Here is an 18,126-nt window from a genome sequence, read left to right on the forward strand (position 1 = left end):
CCTAATGGCACCGTTCGTGTACTTGGGTTGAGGAGATAACTTGGAATAGAAGAATGTCCCCAAACACCTTTATATAAATGAGCCTACCTGCCCTCTGCCCCCAGAAAATACAATGCCCATCGACTACCGCCAGCTATGGATCCAATGCCAGCTACCGATCAATGACGCTTAGGAAAGGGCAATCTGTTATGAATCCAAATGCTGGGGACTTTGCTATGTTCCTATTATGTGCTGCTGCTTCCTATTTGAGCCTAAATATTCACAACATCGCGCCCAAATTATCTGGACTTAGTTTATTGGCGCAGAATGGCAGGCTGATGCCCCTTTAAACCTTGATTGATGCTCCTGTCTTGTCTGTATTTTTAAAAAAAACTAAATTTCCCCGTTTCAAGTGGTCACCTTCGCCAGGGCAGGTATACCAAGAATTCTTAACAAGGCTTTCAAGTTTACTCTCTAATTGGAGGGGTTAGCTGGGTGCACATTGCTAGATCAAGAAGTGTTTACTTGGTTCACTACCATATTATCTTTTTTTTATTATTCTTAATTTGTTTTGCTTCCATTTGTTTGAGCCAGGTTTATGCTCTACCCACCCTTGTGGTGATCTACTCTACTTTTCCTTTTATTAGTCTTCAGGATCTTTTCTTTAGCCATTCTGCAGTCACGCCTGGAGTGTTCCAAGAGCCAGATTGAATTACCAATAACCATCTTGGACCCAAATAATCTGACAGACTCAAAGAATAGGGCTAAATACTACTTTATTATCACCTCAATAAATTAGGAAAACCTGGCGAACAACGAATCGTCGTCCACACACTCCCGATAGTCATTTGATTATACAAAGGATTTATACCTCAATATAAGTCAGCTATGATGTCATCCTACGTGGCAAACTTTAAAAATCTGTTGACGGGAGGGATTGGTTAAGGAAACATATATGTACTTGGAGTTCGTATGAGTGTTAGTAACATCTGGTAGGCATGCCTTAAACTACCTCTAACTATGTATAATACAGATTCATGGCAGAATAACAGCAGCGGATTGGCTTCTGTAACCTTGTATAATACACTGCTACATAGACCCTCATGATTGGTTGGCATTCTCTCCCAACCTTGGACTTTCGGCTCGTTGGCAGCACTTAAGCATAACTAAACCCAGTTGCAGAGAACACTGTCGGACTACGTGCCCAAATAGTCCATCTCTCATCGGTCAGGCCCTAAGCCAAGGCTCCTTCTATCTAGTTGACCTGCGGACTGTTCTCTTCTCCAGAATACTTGAAGGAGTGTAGGTACACCACTATCTTTGTCTTGGCTTAATGAGAAGGCCTTGTTTTCAAGTCCTGAATCGCGTGTGAGGAGACAAAGATTTAGCCCATTTGAACCTTTTATTTAGTGCTATTTAATTCAATTATGCTGGGTGCCATTAGCCTCTGGAGATTTGTTTGCTCTACATCACATATGCTTTATGCATCTTTGATTGTCTAATACTTGGCTCTTGCAGATGTTTTCTTCTTTGCTTAAGCTAAGAGAAATATGGCATGTGTATGGAACTTATCTTTTTGACTCCCTTTTGTGCCTTGGAATTATTCCTTGATGTGGCATCTTTGATCCCAGGCCAATAGATATGCTTCATTCCACACACAAAGCTGTTTTACAGCAACTCTTAGCTCTGCAGCCTTGGTCTATCTCGTAGCTTGATTGGTTTCAACATGAGTCCGGCATCCATCTTTTCATCATGGCCGCTTTAATAGTGTTATATTTTTTTCTGCGGCAAGCTTCTATGTCTCATCTACCTTGCTTTTCTGCGTATGTACATTCACTTAGTCTCTTCTCACTTATCTCTTTGGTACTCATGATTTCTTGGTATACATTTACATGTTTCTCTTATTACTTCAGTTGCATCTTTATTCTTTAAGAATTCGCATATCGTTTCAGTGCGTCTTTGTGGCTTCTCTTCATGTTGTTACTCTGCCCTTGTCCGATTTTTCAATTACAGCGCCTCAATGTCCAATGGTGTATGCAGACATCTTTTGCCTATGTCAGTGCGAGGGTGCATTCAAGTTGGTTGAGTGCTCAATGACTCTCGTAGCTTCGATGGGGTATTGGAACGATACCTGCTGTCTCGTATAAAGCTCTCCCTGCTGTTCCTTTATGACGGAGGTGAGGGGCGGGCACTAAAGATGACGTGTACATCTGCTCCACTACACCATCTTATCTGCACTCCTGAGCAGCTGGTATTCCATAGGAACAAGGTTTTCAGAAAGCCACTGATCCTGGCATTAGTTCTTGCCAAATCTCTGCTTCTCCTGCTTCCCAAATCTCTGCTTCTCCTTCTTTTCTTTTAGTTATGCACGAGAAAGATTTGAAGTGTTTCCTTTGTCTGGACGGATCTTGGTCCCTCCCATTTAAGTACAATTACTACTGGTGTTTTCATTTGTTCACGACTGATAACTGTGCATTCTTAATTTTGACTATTAGGGTCTGCACCACCTATAAGCTAAAATGATTGCATTGAAGTACATATAGGAGGGAGGTAGGATACGAGCATGTTTACATAACTTGTGGGTGTTATTTGGGTGTTTACTTAACCATAGATCACCCAGGTCCCCCCCCCCCCCGGCCATGCTAATCCCAATGACCATTCAAACCCACAACCTGCTACTTCCCACCCAAAATGCACTGTGATGAATCTGGACAATTCACTCCTTCGCCCCGGAGGGGAGTGTGACGAATCAACTTCCGGGGCACCAGTGGTCCAGGGCTGAATATCGGTTTCTAAACCATCAATCAATCCCACACCTCTAGTATACCAGTAGGATTCCGAACTCATTGGAATACAAGTGAATTATAAAATGGCCTTGTCCAATTTGTGATAACCTGGACGGAAGGGCAGGCTTACCTCTGCAAGGTCGTGGATCATTGGTTAGTTGCTGCACAGCAAAAATACAATTTATTACCCAATGATAAAAGGGACTGTCCAGTCAAGGTTGTATACAAATATCTACTTTATTATTACTATAACAGACAGTTCTAGCACACTACAAGATACAACCCACCCTGTAAAGGAACACAGAGGAAAGACAGTTTCACGAAGGAAAGGGATGCACTCTGGATACTGACAGGAGGGTAGTTGGTAAATTATCAGTCTTATTGTTCAAGGTTATTCGTTCCAGCACCAAGGGGCCAAGGGGTCTTAACTGTCTCTATGGGCCTTCAGAGAAGGACCAGGCGGGCAGAACCACAATGTACCTGGAGCTGAACATTTTCTTGGTGCTCGACAGCGTCTAGGCGGTCCAGGGCGCTTTACAGCCCTTGAGACCGAGTTAGTGGTGGGAGACAGCTGCAGGTAAACGGCGGCAGGCCGTTCGGCAAGCAAGGCTGGACGGACGTCTGCAGGCTGCCCGGCTTGGGGCTAAGAATCGTTGTCTCTGTGCTGGTTGGTGGATCTGGCATGCTGATCGAGGTGTCTCGGACGGCTCTGGTGACTGCGGCGTGACAACAGTCAGCAGTGCAGCCGGATGTGGTTCGAGGACTCGACTGTCTCAAATGTCCTTAAAAGATGGACGCTGGATGATGCTTGTGTGGCACTCCTCCTAGCTTCTTTGCAGGGCTTGTGTCCTTTGAAGGTGACAGCCCAAAGTTTAGGAGAGTGTTTGCAGGCAACGGCCTTGTCCTTTGTCCAGAGACTCTCCAGCACGTCCCACCTAGGAAGCTTGCTGGCAGAACCTAGCAGGGCATGCTGTGTGCTGGCTGGGTACTGGTTCTGGAGCGCTGGATGGGTCCTCTGAGTCCGGTATCACCCTCTTTTCCCTGGGAGATGTTTAGGGGAGAGATCTTGCTTCCCTCTTGGAACTCCCAGCCTTACTTCACTGGCGGAAGATGTAAGGTAGACTGTACCTTCAGCTCGGGACCAAATGAGTCCTCCTTACTCCTTTCAAAGTCTTCAGATATGAAAGCGCTTTGGATTAAGGCGCTATATAAATAACTTATCATTATCTGCTTAGTGAAGGGTGCAGCCCTCTTTTAAAGCCGAATGGGCCTCAGTGATTGGTGCAGGCTAAGCCCATCTTAATGAACCAATCCTGGGTCCCCACCAACAATCTTCTGTTATGCGTAAGGTCGGGACCAGAGTGCTCTGCAACAGGACAGACAAGGGGGTGACAACATATACCCAAGACCCACCCATCTCCTTGTCTGTTGTAGATCAAAGTGTCTCTCTGGTTAACGGAGCCCTCTGTGAATCTTGATTAAAGCACAGGGTTCCCTTGAAGTTTGTGGTGGGAGCAGACGTTCTGTCTCCCCCAAATCACATACTTCTCTCTGAAAGGGACAGCTCCACAGGGGTTTGCCTACGGTAAATAGTGGACCCATTCATGCATTTCACTACCTTTCATACAGAGGGGTGGGAACTAGTTTCAAGTTGACACATTGAATACCCCAGAGGGGTGTTAGCCCTGCCTTTCCTGTTGCCTTTTCCAGCAACCAAACCCCTGTAGGCATGCTTCAATTATCTCTCATTAGTATGCACTGCCACCAGCCGGAGGACAAAGTAAAACCGATCCATGGGGCCTTTGATATTTAAATTAGGATGCCCATGCTGGAGGAAGGTGTGCCTTCTCCCTTCTTGAGATGCTTTGATTTACCTGGGGCTGTCACATTCCAGCTGAATATGAACGGTGAAGACGGAGCCTGTAGGCTGTGTCTTCCGGGAGTACATGTGACTATGCATTTTGTGCAGGAAGCAGATGGACTGTGTGTGGAATGGCCTCACACAGTACTCGGAGGTTGGTCTCCCATCATTCCTTTTCATTATTCAAAAATCAAAAAAAGCCCAGGCGAGCGCACTCTTCCCCGTGCGGATGGCCGAATTCATAGGAGTCTGGGCAAGTGGGATCTCACTCGGAGTGACTCCCCTCTATGGGACAAGGATTCCCAGTGCAATGAGGACCACCACTATCTATGAAGGGTGGGGACACCATTTACAGTATCCGAAAGTAAGAGAATTCTATGGACGCACCTGAGAAATGGTGAGTTCAAGGAATATGTGTGATTGGTATCCAGGCTGGGGAAGCCAACGAATGTATAAAAGTGATGACACTGAGAACCAACAAGAGGTCGAATAAAAGAAAATACTTGCATAAGTAATCCTGGAGGGATTTTACTACTGGTAAAAACTGAACTGATCCTGGAGGGATTCAACCAGTGGTAAACGGCAAAGCAAATAATATAAAGGAAGAATGATTGTCTTTTCCCAGAGAGGGGGGGCTAGAACTGTATAAAAAACACTTATATTTAATCGACGAGCTACATACAAGAACTGGATACCTTGTAGATCAATTCTAACAGAACTTTTGAGACTGAGACAAAGTCCTCCAAGAACCGGGCCAGGCAAAAGCCAGGTTTTTTAAAGTGGTAAGGGCAGTTAGTCATTAAGAATTTGAACTCGGCACTCTTAAATTTGGACCACAACGAGCGCCCTTAGTTGTTGTTTTAGGAGGCATGCTGATGGGGCCAGTTAGGCATTTTTCCCTTTTTTATTTGAATAACCACATCTATACCATGACCCATTTGTTGTCCGAGTCCTCCTCCTGGTTCGCCACAGTACCCTCTTGAGATCTCTTTGAGCTGCCTCTTATCATGCAGTAACATCAAGCTTTTTGCTTTAAGGGAGAGAATAAGAAGTCTTGTTGTGACTGGTATTTCTCATGATGGCAGCATCTAGTAGCTTGGAGGGAAGTACTAGAATTAATGGAGGAGTGGTTATGTGATGGCCCAGAGATGTGCTCTGGCAACCCTTCAGGTGTGGAGGCCAGAGTTGTCAGTGTGTTTTGGAATGGAGATCATTGTGGACTGCCATGCCAAATAGAAGTGACAAAGCAAGGGATTGGCTGTAATAAAGTGAAGGCAGTGAGCTAAAGTAGCAAATAGGAACATGTAAAGGGTGGGCTCCACCCTCTTTGAGTCATACCTGCCTGGACTCTCCAAGTGTGAATTCACACTCTACCAGATCCAATAGCTTTTAGGCATGGGCTACATATATATTCTGGTAGTATGCAACTGTTTATACATTTGCACATAGTGAAATGGTTGTGTAGGAGTGGTGTAGGATCTCTTTAATAATGTGAGAGTTACTTTTTTCTGTGTTCTCATCTAAATGTATAAGCTTGGGTTCAAAACCACTGTCTCCAAGTTCTGGTAGGAGTGAGCGTCCTAAAAATACTCCCTCGCCCATATAATCATGCATACCAACCATGTGACCCTTCACAGGGATGAACCCAGGTAATGATTCCCTGCAACCAGGGCCAAGCTGGCGTGGTGTGAAGGATAGGAAATATCCTTAAAGGAATCTGGGGGAAATGAAATGATTCACTGGCCTGTACCGGCAAGAATGAGGACAATTTGTGGCCACTAATCCTTATATAAGGTGTCTAAAGCATGAATGCCAACATAGTCACCTAGGTGAACTTCCTGTGGGCAAGCATAGAGCAGCTAGGATATGAAATACATGAAAGTGGTGACTGTTAGGCAAACATTTATATAATAACCCTGTGGGAGACTACACAACCCTTGTCTTATTGGTATTAGGGAACCCACCTTTTGGTATAGGCCTGTACTACACAAGTTGGTAGGGTGGCTGAGCAGCCACTCTTCTCTCAAGAGGGGTAAATGTGAGCTGTAGCATTGAAATCCATCAATACAAGTATCCAAATAACACTTACAACCAAGGTTCCTAGTTTACAAAATTATTTATTTAACAATTCGTTTTAAATAAGCATTCTTTAAAAAGGGCAATGTTTGCAACACTCAAATACGCTTTAAAATAGATTCTCAGAATCATCCCAAAGCAAGTAGCTACTCTTTAGAGATGCTTCATAGACACTTCCTACACCCTGAGGTGACTTCACTAACTAGGACCGTATTGGCATTTATGTATCACTGTTGTACTTTGTAATTTCTGAGGTTACAGAATGGAAAGGTTAAAGGAAGGAAAAAGGTTAAACGGGTTTATTAAAGCATGTGAGCACTTTTTAATCTCCCAATGAAGTCTAGATAAAAAACCTTTCCCAGCAACATTTGTTAAAAACCCATGCATCACCTATGAGGGACAGTAAGAATCAGTCAATGGACTAGAACAGTCTGCAGGGAGCCAGGAGAGCCAAAGTCGATTGGAGCAGAGTCTATGGAGCTGAGGCTCTTCTTAGATAGTAAAAGGTCTTGCACACATTTAGAGAGTTTGTTGTAGAAAATCAATGTAGGGTCAGACTGTTACACTTGTGAAAGTTAGATCTGAGATCAACTCTAGAAACACAGCTACTGCAAGTCTCAACTGAGAAAAGAAAGCTACTGACAAAGAGGCAAGTGCCTCTTAGTCAGAACAGTACCTTAGGTTGGAAGAAGAGGATCCAGCTGTCTTGGTTGCAGTGTTGCAGATCCTATGTTCCTGGGCCTCAGTCGTGGGGAACACAGGGAGGACATCTGGAGGACTCCTGCACAGCAGTTGGGAGGTCGGCGGCAGCTACGGGCTCTTTTTAATTCAGCAGAACTTTGCGGTTTCAGTGCGCGGTAAATGGCACCACTGCGGACCTTGGATACCGGTTGGGTTTCGTTCACTACTTGAGTCCAGCACTCTGGTGAGGTGAGTCCAGCTTGGGTTGTCCTGCTTCGTAAAGGTCTTCAGGAGATTCCTGGAGCTTTTGGCTGACGTACAGACGTTGCATCGGCTATGGATTTCTCGACCCCTGGCACTCAGTTCCAGCAGCAGCAAAGAAGTACATCCAGTTGGGGAACGGCTTCCAGCAAAGTTGGTTAGGGTTAGTTGGTCCCACTAACCGAAGGGAAGACGTCATCCCCGGTGTTTCTCTCGTCGAGCAAAATAAGGATTTTCAGCACAGCAGCAGGGCTTCACTGGGCAATTCAAAGCTCTAGGGGGATGCAGCAGGCTTCTGTCATGGTTTCTTCGTTGGGTTGTTCTTCCCAGTGTTCGACTCTGTTTTCGACTCTGTTTTAAGTCCAAGAAGCCTTGCCTTTTGTGCAGGTTTCTCCCATTCATGCACAGCCTAGCTACCACTCACACAGCAGGTTGGCTGTCCTAGAAGGACAGCCAGCCAGCCAATCAGGACTGGGTGCATTCAGGTTGCCCTGGAGACTGCCCTCACTTCCTTCCCTGTCAGACACACTGGAGCCAGAGGCAGGTTTCAGCACTGAAGCCCGCCAAAGGCAAAATGAACATGGGGGGGCTAAATCCAAGAAAGACCTCACAAACAAGAAATGGCATAAAAAAAATGAACACACGGGCCATTTTGACACAATGGTCACCCATGGGTGCTGTGCTGCAGCTGAGGATTCAGCCTCCGGTAGAAAAGCACAATGGTAGGAAAATTAAACCACTGCCACCAGCCATTTAAAGTAATGAGCGTAACATTAAAAAGTACGTAGGAAAAGTGGCTACTAAGTAACCCCCCGGCACTCCACATAATATGGCGTATGCTGGACCTACAAAGAGAAAGGGCAAGTAAAGTCAATTTCACTTTACTATTCTTGGGAACAGTTGTTAGCCGAAGAAAAGGTATTTAGACCTTATGAGAAATCTAAAGGATTTATCTGTGACACTGCACTGAAGGTGCTGTGTCACCCTACAAAATGTAGACACCTATAGAGTTTGTCAGACTCCAAAAACGAAGGAAATACAGAATCCAAATCAGATCAAAAATGCATGAGAGAGTGAGAAAAAGGTCTCACTCCAGGGTAAAAATGTAAAAGTCCTAAAGTCCAGCAAAAGAGCTGGGGGTCTCTAAGATTGAAGGAAATTAGCACAGAAATGAGAATTCCCCCTAACAGTGTCATATCATAATGAAAGAATTTACTTAAATATTGCTTCGGTTGTGGTACCACAACAAGATCCGTCATTATGGACCGCCCTGAAATCCCCACCACTCCCCAAGCACACAAAACAAACTAGGCTGTGAGAAACGTGAACTGTAGAGGATAATAATTATAACTTTACGCAGGTATAAATCCTATTGTAACATGAGGAGCAAACCTAACCCATGTCAGTGGGCCCACCAGCGGCGAGGTGGAGGCGGACATGCAGTACCCTTGCCTGCCCATCAATCATACTGGTACTGGTTCTGCTATCAAGCCGTAAAATCTTCAAGGGACGAAAGTCTGGTGCTAGACACGGCATGTCCACCATGTGTGAGTCTGAGGACTGGGCCCTCACACAGGCACTCGCCAAATAGATGGTTAAAGAGAAGTCGACTGTCCTTTAGCAGAAGAAGCTAGCGTCACCCCAAAGCTCTAGGGAGCATGTTCCACGTCTCACCACGCCCTCCTTTCGACAGTTAAATTGCATCACTCCCATCACAGAGCATGATGCAGCTTGGTGTCCAGGATTAGTGCCTTCGCCTTTGAGTGGTGCATGTGGAATTTCTGTTATTCTTCCACAATGGATCCCCTATGAAACTATGCACATTAGAAACCTCCTGTGCGGCAAGAGGCTGTATAAGGGACCTATCATTCGGGGGAGTGGGGTGAGAGTGGGTATATTAACCCCTTTTGCAAGGGTCTAGGTGGCGGGAGGGTGGGCGACAGACAGATTGCAACATCCTGGTCAGGCTGTCAGTCGGGCAGGGCTACGTATGCTGCACAGCGCACGCATGTGTCGCTTAAGCAAAAGTCAAGCCTTGCCCATGCCGCAACCTAACGACGCCACTGCTGAGACGAGTCGCAATTATGTTTGGTCATCGATTGGCAGCCATTTCCACCTTTTGGGAAGCTGAGAACGGTGTTTGAGATATGTGGGTGGCAGAGGGGGCCTTTCCCAAATCACTAGAAATGGTCGTAAATGACACCAAGGTGAAGATGTAGAAACGAGGAGCTGGGGGGCTAGTGAACAGAGAGGGCAATCAAAAGAATAGGAGCCGGTTTCAGTGCAAATGTACTTTGAAAGGTGCATCTCATTGATAAACCTGCTGTAGTCTTGTTCAGAGTAGATTGGCAAAGACTGGTTGTTCAGCCCTGCTGAACATTTGCTGAACATGCCCTAGCGGCCTGCCGAATGCATTTGTGAATAAACACTATCTTATCAAAGCTGATATAAAATGCTAATGGCCCAGAGGTTGCAGGCAGCCATATGGAGTCAGCATCTAGCGGGCCATCCATCGTCTGGATTTTAGTGCCCGCTGTATTTGCACACAAGAATGCGGAGCCGCCCTGCGTAGGAAGCCATCTGCTTGGCTTCTATCACAGGCTGAGGGGCGGCGGCTTCCTGGTAATTACAGGTCCTGGTGTCGGCGCTGAAACAAAAGGCGCGCAAGCGGACATCCTGATCTGTGCCTGCCCACCGTGCCCACGCTCAGATGCTACGTGTGTTCCTGCTATCTGGACCAAGTCATGGCACGGGAGGAACACATGAGAGCCAACGGGAACTGGATGGCTTCATTGGCCGCCACTAGTATGGGTCTGGGTCTATTATAATGCGGACTACATCTATTTTTTCATTTTGCACTGTTCAGAAGCACAAACACAGAAACAATCCCGGATTTGTACTTGCTAGCACCAGCCAGGTTACAGAAATGTTTACATCCGCAGAGCTTTTTTTGCATTTTGCATGGTATATGAAACGTGGCACATGAATTGCAAAATTGCACTTGCATAAGTGTCAGATCAAATGGACGTTTGCAACTGAATGGCAAACGTCATTTCATAAAATGACGGCTATGTGGAGTGGTATAAGGCAATAGACGTAAAATGCAGACTTTTTCGTTCGTTATCCAGGGGAGTAGTCTTTAGGTCGGTTAAAAGAGCTGTCTGCCTTAATTGCTTGAACACGTGAGTTTTTGAAATATGCACTCGCTCTTCCCAATTATTTATTTGTTATAGCTCAAAAGACGTTCTTGATGTACATAAGGTGGTTGCCCTCTTGTAATACTGCAAGCTGAGGTGGAATGCAGGGTTGGACTGGGAACCAAAAGAGGGCTTGGAAATGATGTTCAAAGTGGCCCCATATTACACATTTTCAGCCAGCCCAAACCTTTTCCTATGAGAACATTTTGAAAATAAAATGGGGTATCGCACAAAAGGGGCCCAGGGAGCAGAGGCCTACTGGGACATCTCCAGAGTTCCCTATAGGCCAGTCTAGGCTGGTGGAATGAGTAGTGTATCCCATGCATCAGAGATTTGAAACTTGGATAGAGATTTCATGCTGGGACCCTGACGCGTTGTGTTGCACCCAGTATACAGAGAGTTCTGGTTGTCTCTTGGAAGGTGAGACTGTTCATGCATATAAGTGTGGTGTAATTGTTTTACTGACTGCTTGCTTTTGGAAATAAGGGATGTTGAAAATGAATGTTGAAAACAAGGAAAGTGGGTGTATTAAAAGAAATGCAGACACGCGTGGGTAGAACTTCAGACTTGGAATACCACCACCAGCGTGGAAGGCAGCTGTGGAAATGGAAGAAAGGCCAGGCCAGCTAACGCAACACATCTGTCTTCATGGAACACAAGCACATAAAGCAAAGGGCATTTTGTGAACAAAATAATGCCCACAATTTTATATTTGAATTATGTCTGTGCTAGACCTACAGATAAGGGGTGCATCAGCCACTTTGACTCCCTAAAAATAGGCAAATACATTCCACAAAAAAAATAGGGAGTAAAAACACTCCCAACAAAAAATAAGAAACGGACACATAGGAACTTGTGCTGCTGTTCTCATCCACACAGCTCCATGGATATGCTTTAACGAGTAGTGCACTTAGGTCCGCAGAAAGAAACTACTATTACTGCCTGACAGGCCGAGCTAAACACGCCTCTTAATGTGCATTAAAAACTAGGTATAAAAAAATGATTACACAATTTTCCAGGTAAAACATTTTTTGACTCGCTTATAAAAATACTCCCATTGGGAATTGGGCATACTTTTGTACTTCTCAAAAAATAATTTTACTCTCAACTTTAAAAAATGGGACGTAAAATACTCCCACATCAAAATCTGATCTGGAGCACTGATGACAGTAATTCAGCAAGAAAACCTTTTGAGAGAGCAGGGGAAGTTGTCACTGTACCCACCAACATGAAAAATGTTTATGAATTGCAAGACATATGTACCAATTTGGACAGCTTCTGTGCAGGATGCATTCAATTATGACAGTTCTGTATTAGATGCAATACATTGTACATTCATTGGTAGCAATGTTTACAATGTTTACAAAATAAGTGACTGTACTTGAGTGCAGATGCTCCTCAAGGTATGAATGGGATGAATGGATATGGGTGGAGCATAAATGTACGAGTGGAGATTTTTATGGGTGGGGCATATGGTGGGGGTGGGATATAACTGTAGGGGCGGAGCTTGAGTGCCCCATAGGGAGGTCTCGCAGGGAGCCACCCACATTTTGGGTTACCCTACTGCACATGAATAGAGGCAGAGACAGGATAATACTTCTGGTTGTTAAGTGTTTCTGTTAAACCCTTGGTATGCTACAGCTTCTTTGTACTTTCCTACAGTCCTCTGACCCGCTGAAGGCAAGCCTGGCTGCTCTGTTTATGCTACCATATACTCGGGTGGTACAGCCTTATACTAAGAGTGGAGTTTTGTACTGTCGCGGTTATATGGTTTTACTAAGCCCTTAGTAGGATTTCAGAAAAACTGTCCTAACAAAGCCCATACCCGTTGTGGGGCTCAACCCCACAATGAGGCTAATTCCTGCTTGGAGTCATGGTCCTGCACCACACTTAGGTCAGAACTATGGAACTAATTAAAATACGGCTTCATTTAAAACTTCAAATGTATTCCAGTACATTGCTATTTTGGATCATCACAACAGAAAATGTTTGAATATTTTTTACTTGTTTTGATATTCTAAAGAATAGCATCCTGATCCACTTAAGAGCATATTTCCAGTCACCTCGGAGTTCTGTTCCTGCCGTCTCATGCTTTGTGATGATATGGCATTTATAACGTGCCTATGCACAAGTGTTTCAAAGTGCGACGAGGCAAGGGAGGGGAAACGGAGGGAGGACAGACAACGGTCCGACTAGGCCAGGTGACATTGAGATGGCACAAGTGCACAAGAGGGGGGGGGAGTGCAGGGGGAAAGGGGAGTGGTAAGTGCAGTACATAGGATAACAGTAAAAATAAATAGAGACAATAAATAAAAGTGCAGCCAGCTGGTGGCAAGGCTAAGAGCAGACATAAGGGGTCAAGTGCCAGTAAGGGCTGTAGGGTTACAGAAACAGTCCGCGAGTGCAAGGGTTGCCAGGGAGCAGTACAGAGTGCAACTGGCAGGGTGGGGACCTTGGCCCGAGATTAGAGGGTACCCAGGTAACCAGTGTAGTTTCAGATTCAGCCAGGAGATTAGCAGGGGAGAGGAGGAGAGAAAGCAGAAGCAAAGAGGAAGGTCTTGAGGTGCTTCCGGACCCAGAGATGGTTCTCCTCAAATTTCAGAGAGGCAGGGAGGCCGTTCCAGAGGGAGGCCCTGGCAGAAGAAAGATCTACCACCAACTCGCTGCTTGGCGAAGGGACTGACCCTGAGGTAGTTGGAGGCGGATGAGCGAAGATAATTAGGAAGCGAGAGTTGAAGGTATTGAGGTCCCAGGCCCCAGAAGACCTCGTGGACAATGCAGAGGGTTTTGAACGTAATCCTCGCTCCCAGTGGGAGCGAGTGCAGGGATTTCAGTCCTGGAGAGATACAATCCCTGGGCTTGAGGCCATGGACAAGTCTTGCAGTCCTGTTTTGGATGAGCTGCGGAGAGTAGAGGCCGGCAGATTTAGAAGGAGGCAGTTGCAGTAGTCCAGCCTAGAGAGAACCAGAACTCTGGAGACAGTGAGCTTCTGGGGGAAGGAGAGGAAAGGAAGAATACCTCTGAGGAGGTGCAGCTGGTAGTGTGACTTCTTAGAGATGTCAGAGATGTGAGGAGAGAAGGGAAGTGTGGAGTCAAAGACGACCCCAAGGTTTTTAGCCTCACATGGGAACGGGAAGAGGGCCAAGAGAGGCCGGCCAGAGAGTGACAGGAAAGGAGGGAGCAGGTGTGCCGATGAGGAGAATCTCTGTTTTACTGGCATTAAGGCAGAGATCATTGGTGGCGCACCACTCTTGGATGGCGGACAGACAGAGATGAGAGAACAAAAGGTGGCAGAAGGGAGCCTGAAAATGGGTGGTCATCTGCATAGCACTGAAAGTTGGGGCAGAGAGCAGCAATGCGGTGAGCAAGCAGCGCTACGTATTGGTTGAACAGCCAGGGAGAGAGGATAGACCCCTGGGGAACACCACAGGTAGAGATGGGGAGGAAGGACCCAAGTTGGACCTGGGAGGGTCGATCAGAGAGGAAGGAGGTCAGCCAAGCCTACGCCTGATCGGTGATACCCAGGTTATCACTGAGACAGTTGAGCAGGATGGCATGATTGACTGTGTTAAAGGCAGAAGAGAGATCAAGTAAGATGATTACACAGGGGGTGTTGGAATCAAGGTTGGAGATCAGGTCTTCACGGATATTCAGGAGAGCAGTTTCCGTGCTTCTGGCAGCTCTGAAGCCAGACTGATGGTCATGGAGACAATCAACAGATTCAGTATGCGGGTTAAGCTCGGAGATGGCCAGCTTTTCCAGGAGTTTGCCCAGGAAACGAGTGATGGAGATTGGACGATAGTTAGCCGGGCAGGAAGGGTCGGCAGAGGGTTTCTTAAGAAGAGGGTGCACAAGGGAGTGCTTCAGGGGGGAGGGGAAGACTCTGGTGGCGAATGAGTGGTTGCAGAAATCAGCCAGAGCAGGAGCCAGGGTGTCAATGTGGTCCTTAATGGTTTTGGAGGAACAGGGGTGAACCTGTTTTGACAAAACTTTCATAGATCGGACTTGTCTAGAAACCTCGTCTGAGGAGAACAGGGGAAAGGCAGAGACGGAGGGAGGAGAGGTGGGCGAAGAGGGGCCATAGGAAAAGCAGGGTGTAGAGGGAGGAGGAAGAGAGAGAGGACAGGATGTCCTGAGTTTTAGAGATGAAATAAGAAGCCAGGGCCATGCAGAGGGCCTGGGCGGAGACGGGAGAGGTAGAGACTGCAGCAGGATTGGCCCGCTCCTTGTAGATTTTAAAGAGTTTGGCCTAGTTGTTTGACACAAAGCACTTCAGTGGCTTTTTAATATCTTGTATTATGGAGAGTTGGTGGAACTTTATTCTGAAGATAATATCTGACTTCAGAGGTTGGGACGAAAAGAAACAGAAGTCTGGGGAAGCTGGTTGGAATGTTCATGGTGGGCAGGCAGGACCACACATTGGAATGGGTTTTCTGGTTTTAAAGAAAAATGTTCATGCTCTGCGAAAAAGTGTTCTCGTTCCTTCCTGTTCCAGTAGTGATGTCACTGTACTACAGGGACGGGAACTGAAAGGGATGGGAGGATACAATAACTGCTGAGTCCATTTTAGTTTCTGCTGCGAGACACCCAAAGCCTTGACTCGCAACCGTTTACGATGTTCTCCAGTGTTCTTGATGTCCAGCGAGGTCTTTCATGTGTACATTGTTGACATATTTGTTGTTTTTCTTTTTCTTTTGCAGAAATGCCGCATCCCACTTTCAGTGGAGCCGACAGATCTGGGATGCTTTCCCCTGGAGAGTCACATCCTCTGCAAGACCTGCCACCTTTCATGGGACCGGGAATCCTCCTGCTGAAGCCTTGCCGGGGCCTGAGCAGGCATGGGAACATCTTCATCAAAGCTGGCCCTAAGCGGGCAAACAATGACCCTCGTGCCCCAGGCCCAGAGCAGCCATGGTTCCTTCCACACTGCGCTTTTGACTCTGAGCAGGCAGGTTTGGTCACCATATCAGTCATTTTAATGTTTGACTCTGCTTGTGAAACCCGTCCTAAAATCAGTCCTAACAAATCGCCAAAGAGTTTACACCGACCCTGAACCACAACGGACCACCGATGTGCACATGGACTGAGAGGGTTCAAAGCAAATGTGGAGAGACTTAAACAGTAAAGGTACTTGAAAGATCCATCTTCATGTTATATCGCCACTATTTCACTGGTTCCAGGACCGTTTTGGTACCCAGACGCCTGGAGCTATCTTTGCAAGTCCCATCAAGCAATATAATATTACATGATTATTAAAGGCCTTTTTCCTAAAGGTGGAAAAACCAGTACACGTGTTGGACGAATTCTGACTGAAGCCACCTCCAGAGGTGCCAAAGTTAAAGATTGGGCGCCCTCTGAGACTGGACAATCTCCATCATGCTGAGACGAGTGGCTGCACCGTAGGTGCATGGACAATGCTCTGAGACTGACCTTCATGCCCTCTATCCCACATCTCTTCTCACTGCAGAGGCTATACCGTGGGCTACTGTAGCACATATTACCTTTCCAATGAGATATTCTGTCAAACCACGTGCACCAATGGGCCCAGTTCCAAGACCAAGTCTATGGTGCCAAATCTGTGCCAAAATGTACGCGCTATTACCAGACACGTAGGTATCCTGTCGCAAAGGCATGCGCTAGGACCAGACACTGGGTATCCTGAGCCAAGGCATCCACAGGGCACTGGGGCATCCTGTGCCACAACAAATCCACTCTCCGCATTTATCTCTCACTTGCCTTTCTTCAACCTCTATCGGAGCAAATCAAGCAGCTGCGTGTGCGAACTTGAAACTGCAAAACTGGTAACTATTAAATACTGGGCGTGTATTGTCCAGGAAACATGTGCAGACGCAGCCAAGATCCGCTGCCGCCGCCTAAATTGCAGTGGGATTTGGAGTGTTCACTATTCACCAAAGAATTGACTCCTGTAAGAAAAAAACTGAGCAATGGTTTGCCGTGCCTGCAAATACAGCTCGCCTTGCACTTTTGGGGCGGAGGAGGGTTTGCTGCAGCTGCAGAGAAGTTTCGGGATGTTGTGCTGCTCCACCTGTTTGGGCAGTCAGGTTATGTTCATCAGGGCTACAACAACAAACATTAATTAAAGGAGGGAGAGAACTTGCAAGGAGAACCGACACTGGAAGCAGCCTGGTATGACCATATAGCGATATAATGCACGTTCCACCCTAGACCTGCCCAAATGTCATTGTAGGACCCCAACGAGTCCCATTGGCCAATGCCTCGGAGCGGAACATTGCCCGAGGGTGCACTGGCATATGTGAACGAATTACATGGTTGGCTTGGACATGGCAAATCTTGACACTGCTCCGTGTCCCGCAATGGCGACCATTTTGGAACCTTTCTGAAAACTTGAACGGTTTCCATATATTGTGTAGCCACGCTTATTAAGGACACTTAGATGTTAATAGTTCCAGACTATGCAAATGTAATCATGGAATTGAGGTAAACCTATTTTGCTACATTTGTGAAAATCATTCAAGAAGAGCTAAATGGTACAATGGGTACGTTTCCTTTTTTTCCTGTCCACGTGTATGGGAGAAAAATCATTCCAATCAAAAGAAAAAAATTCAGCTTGAATAAAATATAAAAATAAAGAAAGATATGGGATTTGCACCACTTGCACAGCAGGGAATTGGCAAGTTTGAACTAAAATTGCAATTTGATACTTTTTTGGCTCAGTGTTTTAAGCAAATCTATTGGGCTGCCCATATTTCAGCTGTTTCTCTCAAAGGGCAAGCGCTGAGTTTAAGACCTGCAATTAAACATGTTTTTGTTGGTTTTCTCATGTTTCTCTCTCTTCAAAATAAATAAGGCTGTAAGGCCCTTCAAGGGCTTTGAAACCTGTACATCTTTGTGACCTCCGTTATCCCTACAAGTGTGACACATGGTGAGTAGAAGCCCTTAGCCCGGGGAAAGCCCAGTTCTCAGACATCTCAAGTGACAGTATGCTACAAGGTGAGGAACTCATTAACTGCTTGAGGTAGTCTAATTTCTCACCTTGTAGCATAACCACGCTCTCTACCCGTTTAGCTTCAGGCCTTGAAGAAGCAGTCAATGTCTCTCTCAACTTGGGATATGGGGTTTTCCTGTGTGTAACTTGCAGAGACTTTGGTGTGCCTCCCTCCTTGGGAGACACCCGCTATCTCAGTGTTAAAAGTCCGACTTTCAGTCTCTCATTTGGGGTGAATTTCGCACCCCATAGCAGGCTCACAGTCACTCGGTGCAAGCCTCGTGGTTGCAGCAGCCTCGTTGACTTTATTGGTGTCTC

The 18,126-nt window shown here is 46.2% G+C and overlaps 1 protein-coding gene across 2 annotated transcripts in view; it reads left to right on the top strand.

Annotated features, from left to right (window-relative positions):
* Positions 1-17,704, top strand: part of FBLIM1 (filamin binding LIM protein 1) — a 161,076-nt gene extending 143,372 nt beyond the window's left edge. The window contains exon 8 of one of the 2 annotated variants that reach the window (XM_069611087.1): positions 15,542-17,704. In XM_069611087.1, the coding sequence (XP_069467188.1) occupies positions 15,542-15,655 (114 nt within the window). In that variant the 3' untranslated portion in view covers positions 15,656-17,704. The remainder of the gene's footprint in view (positions 1-15,541) is intronic. The other variant, XM_069611088.1, reaches the window with a different exon arrangement.
* Positions 17,705-18,126: the final 422 nt, after the last annotated feature.

This window comes from Ambystoma mexicanum, chromosome 8, assembly GCF_040938575.1.
Source record: "Ambystoma mexicanum isolate Mex_15411 chromosome 8, UKY_AmexF1_1, whole genome shotgun sequence".
In the NCBI taxonomy this organism is placed as follows: Eukaryota; Metazoa; Chordata; class Amphibia; order Caudata; family Ambystomatidae; genus Ambystoma; species Ambystoma mexicanum.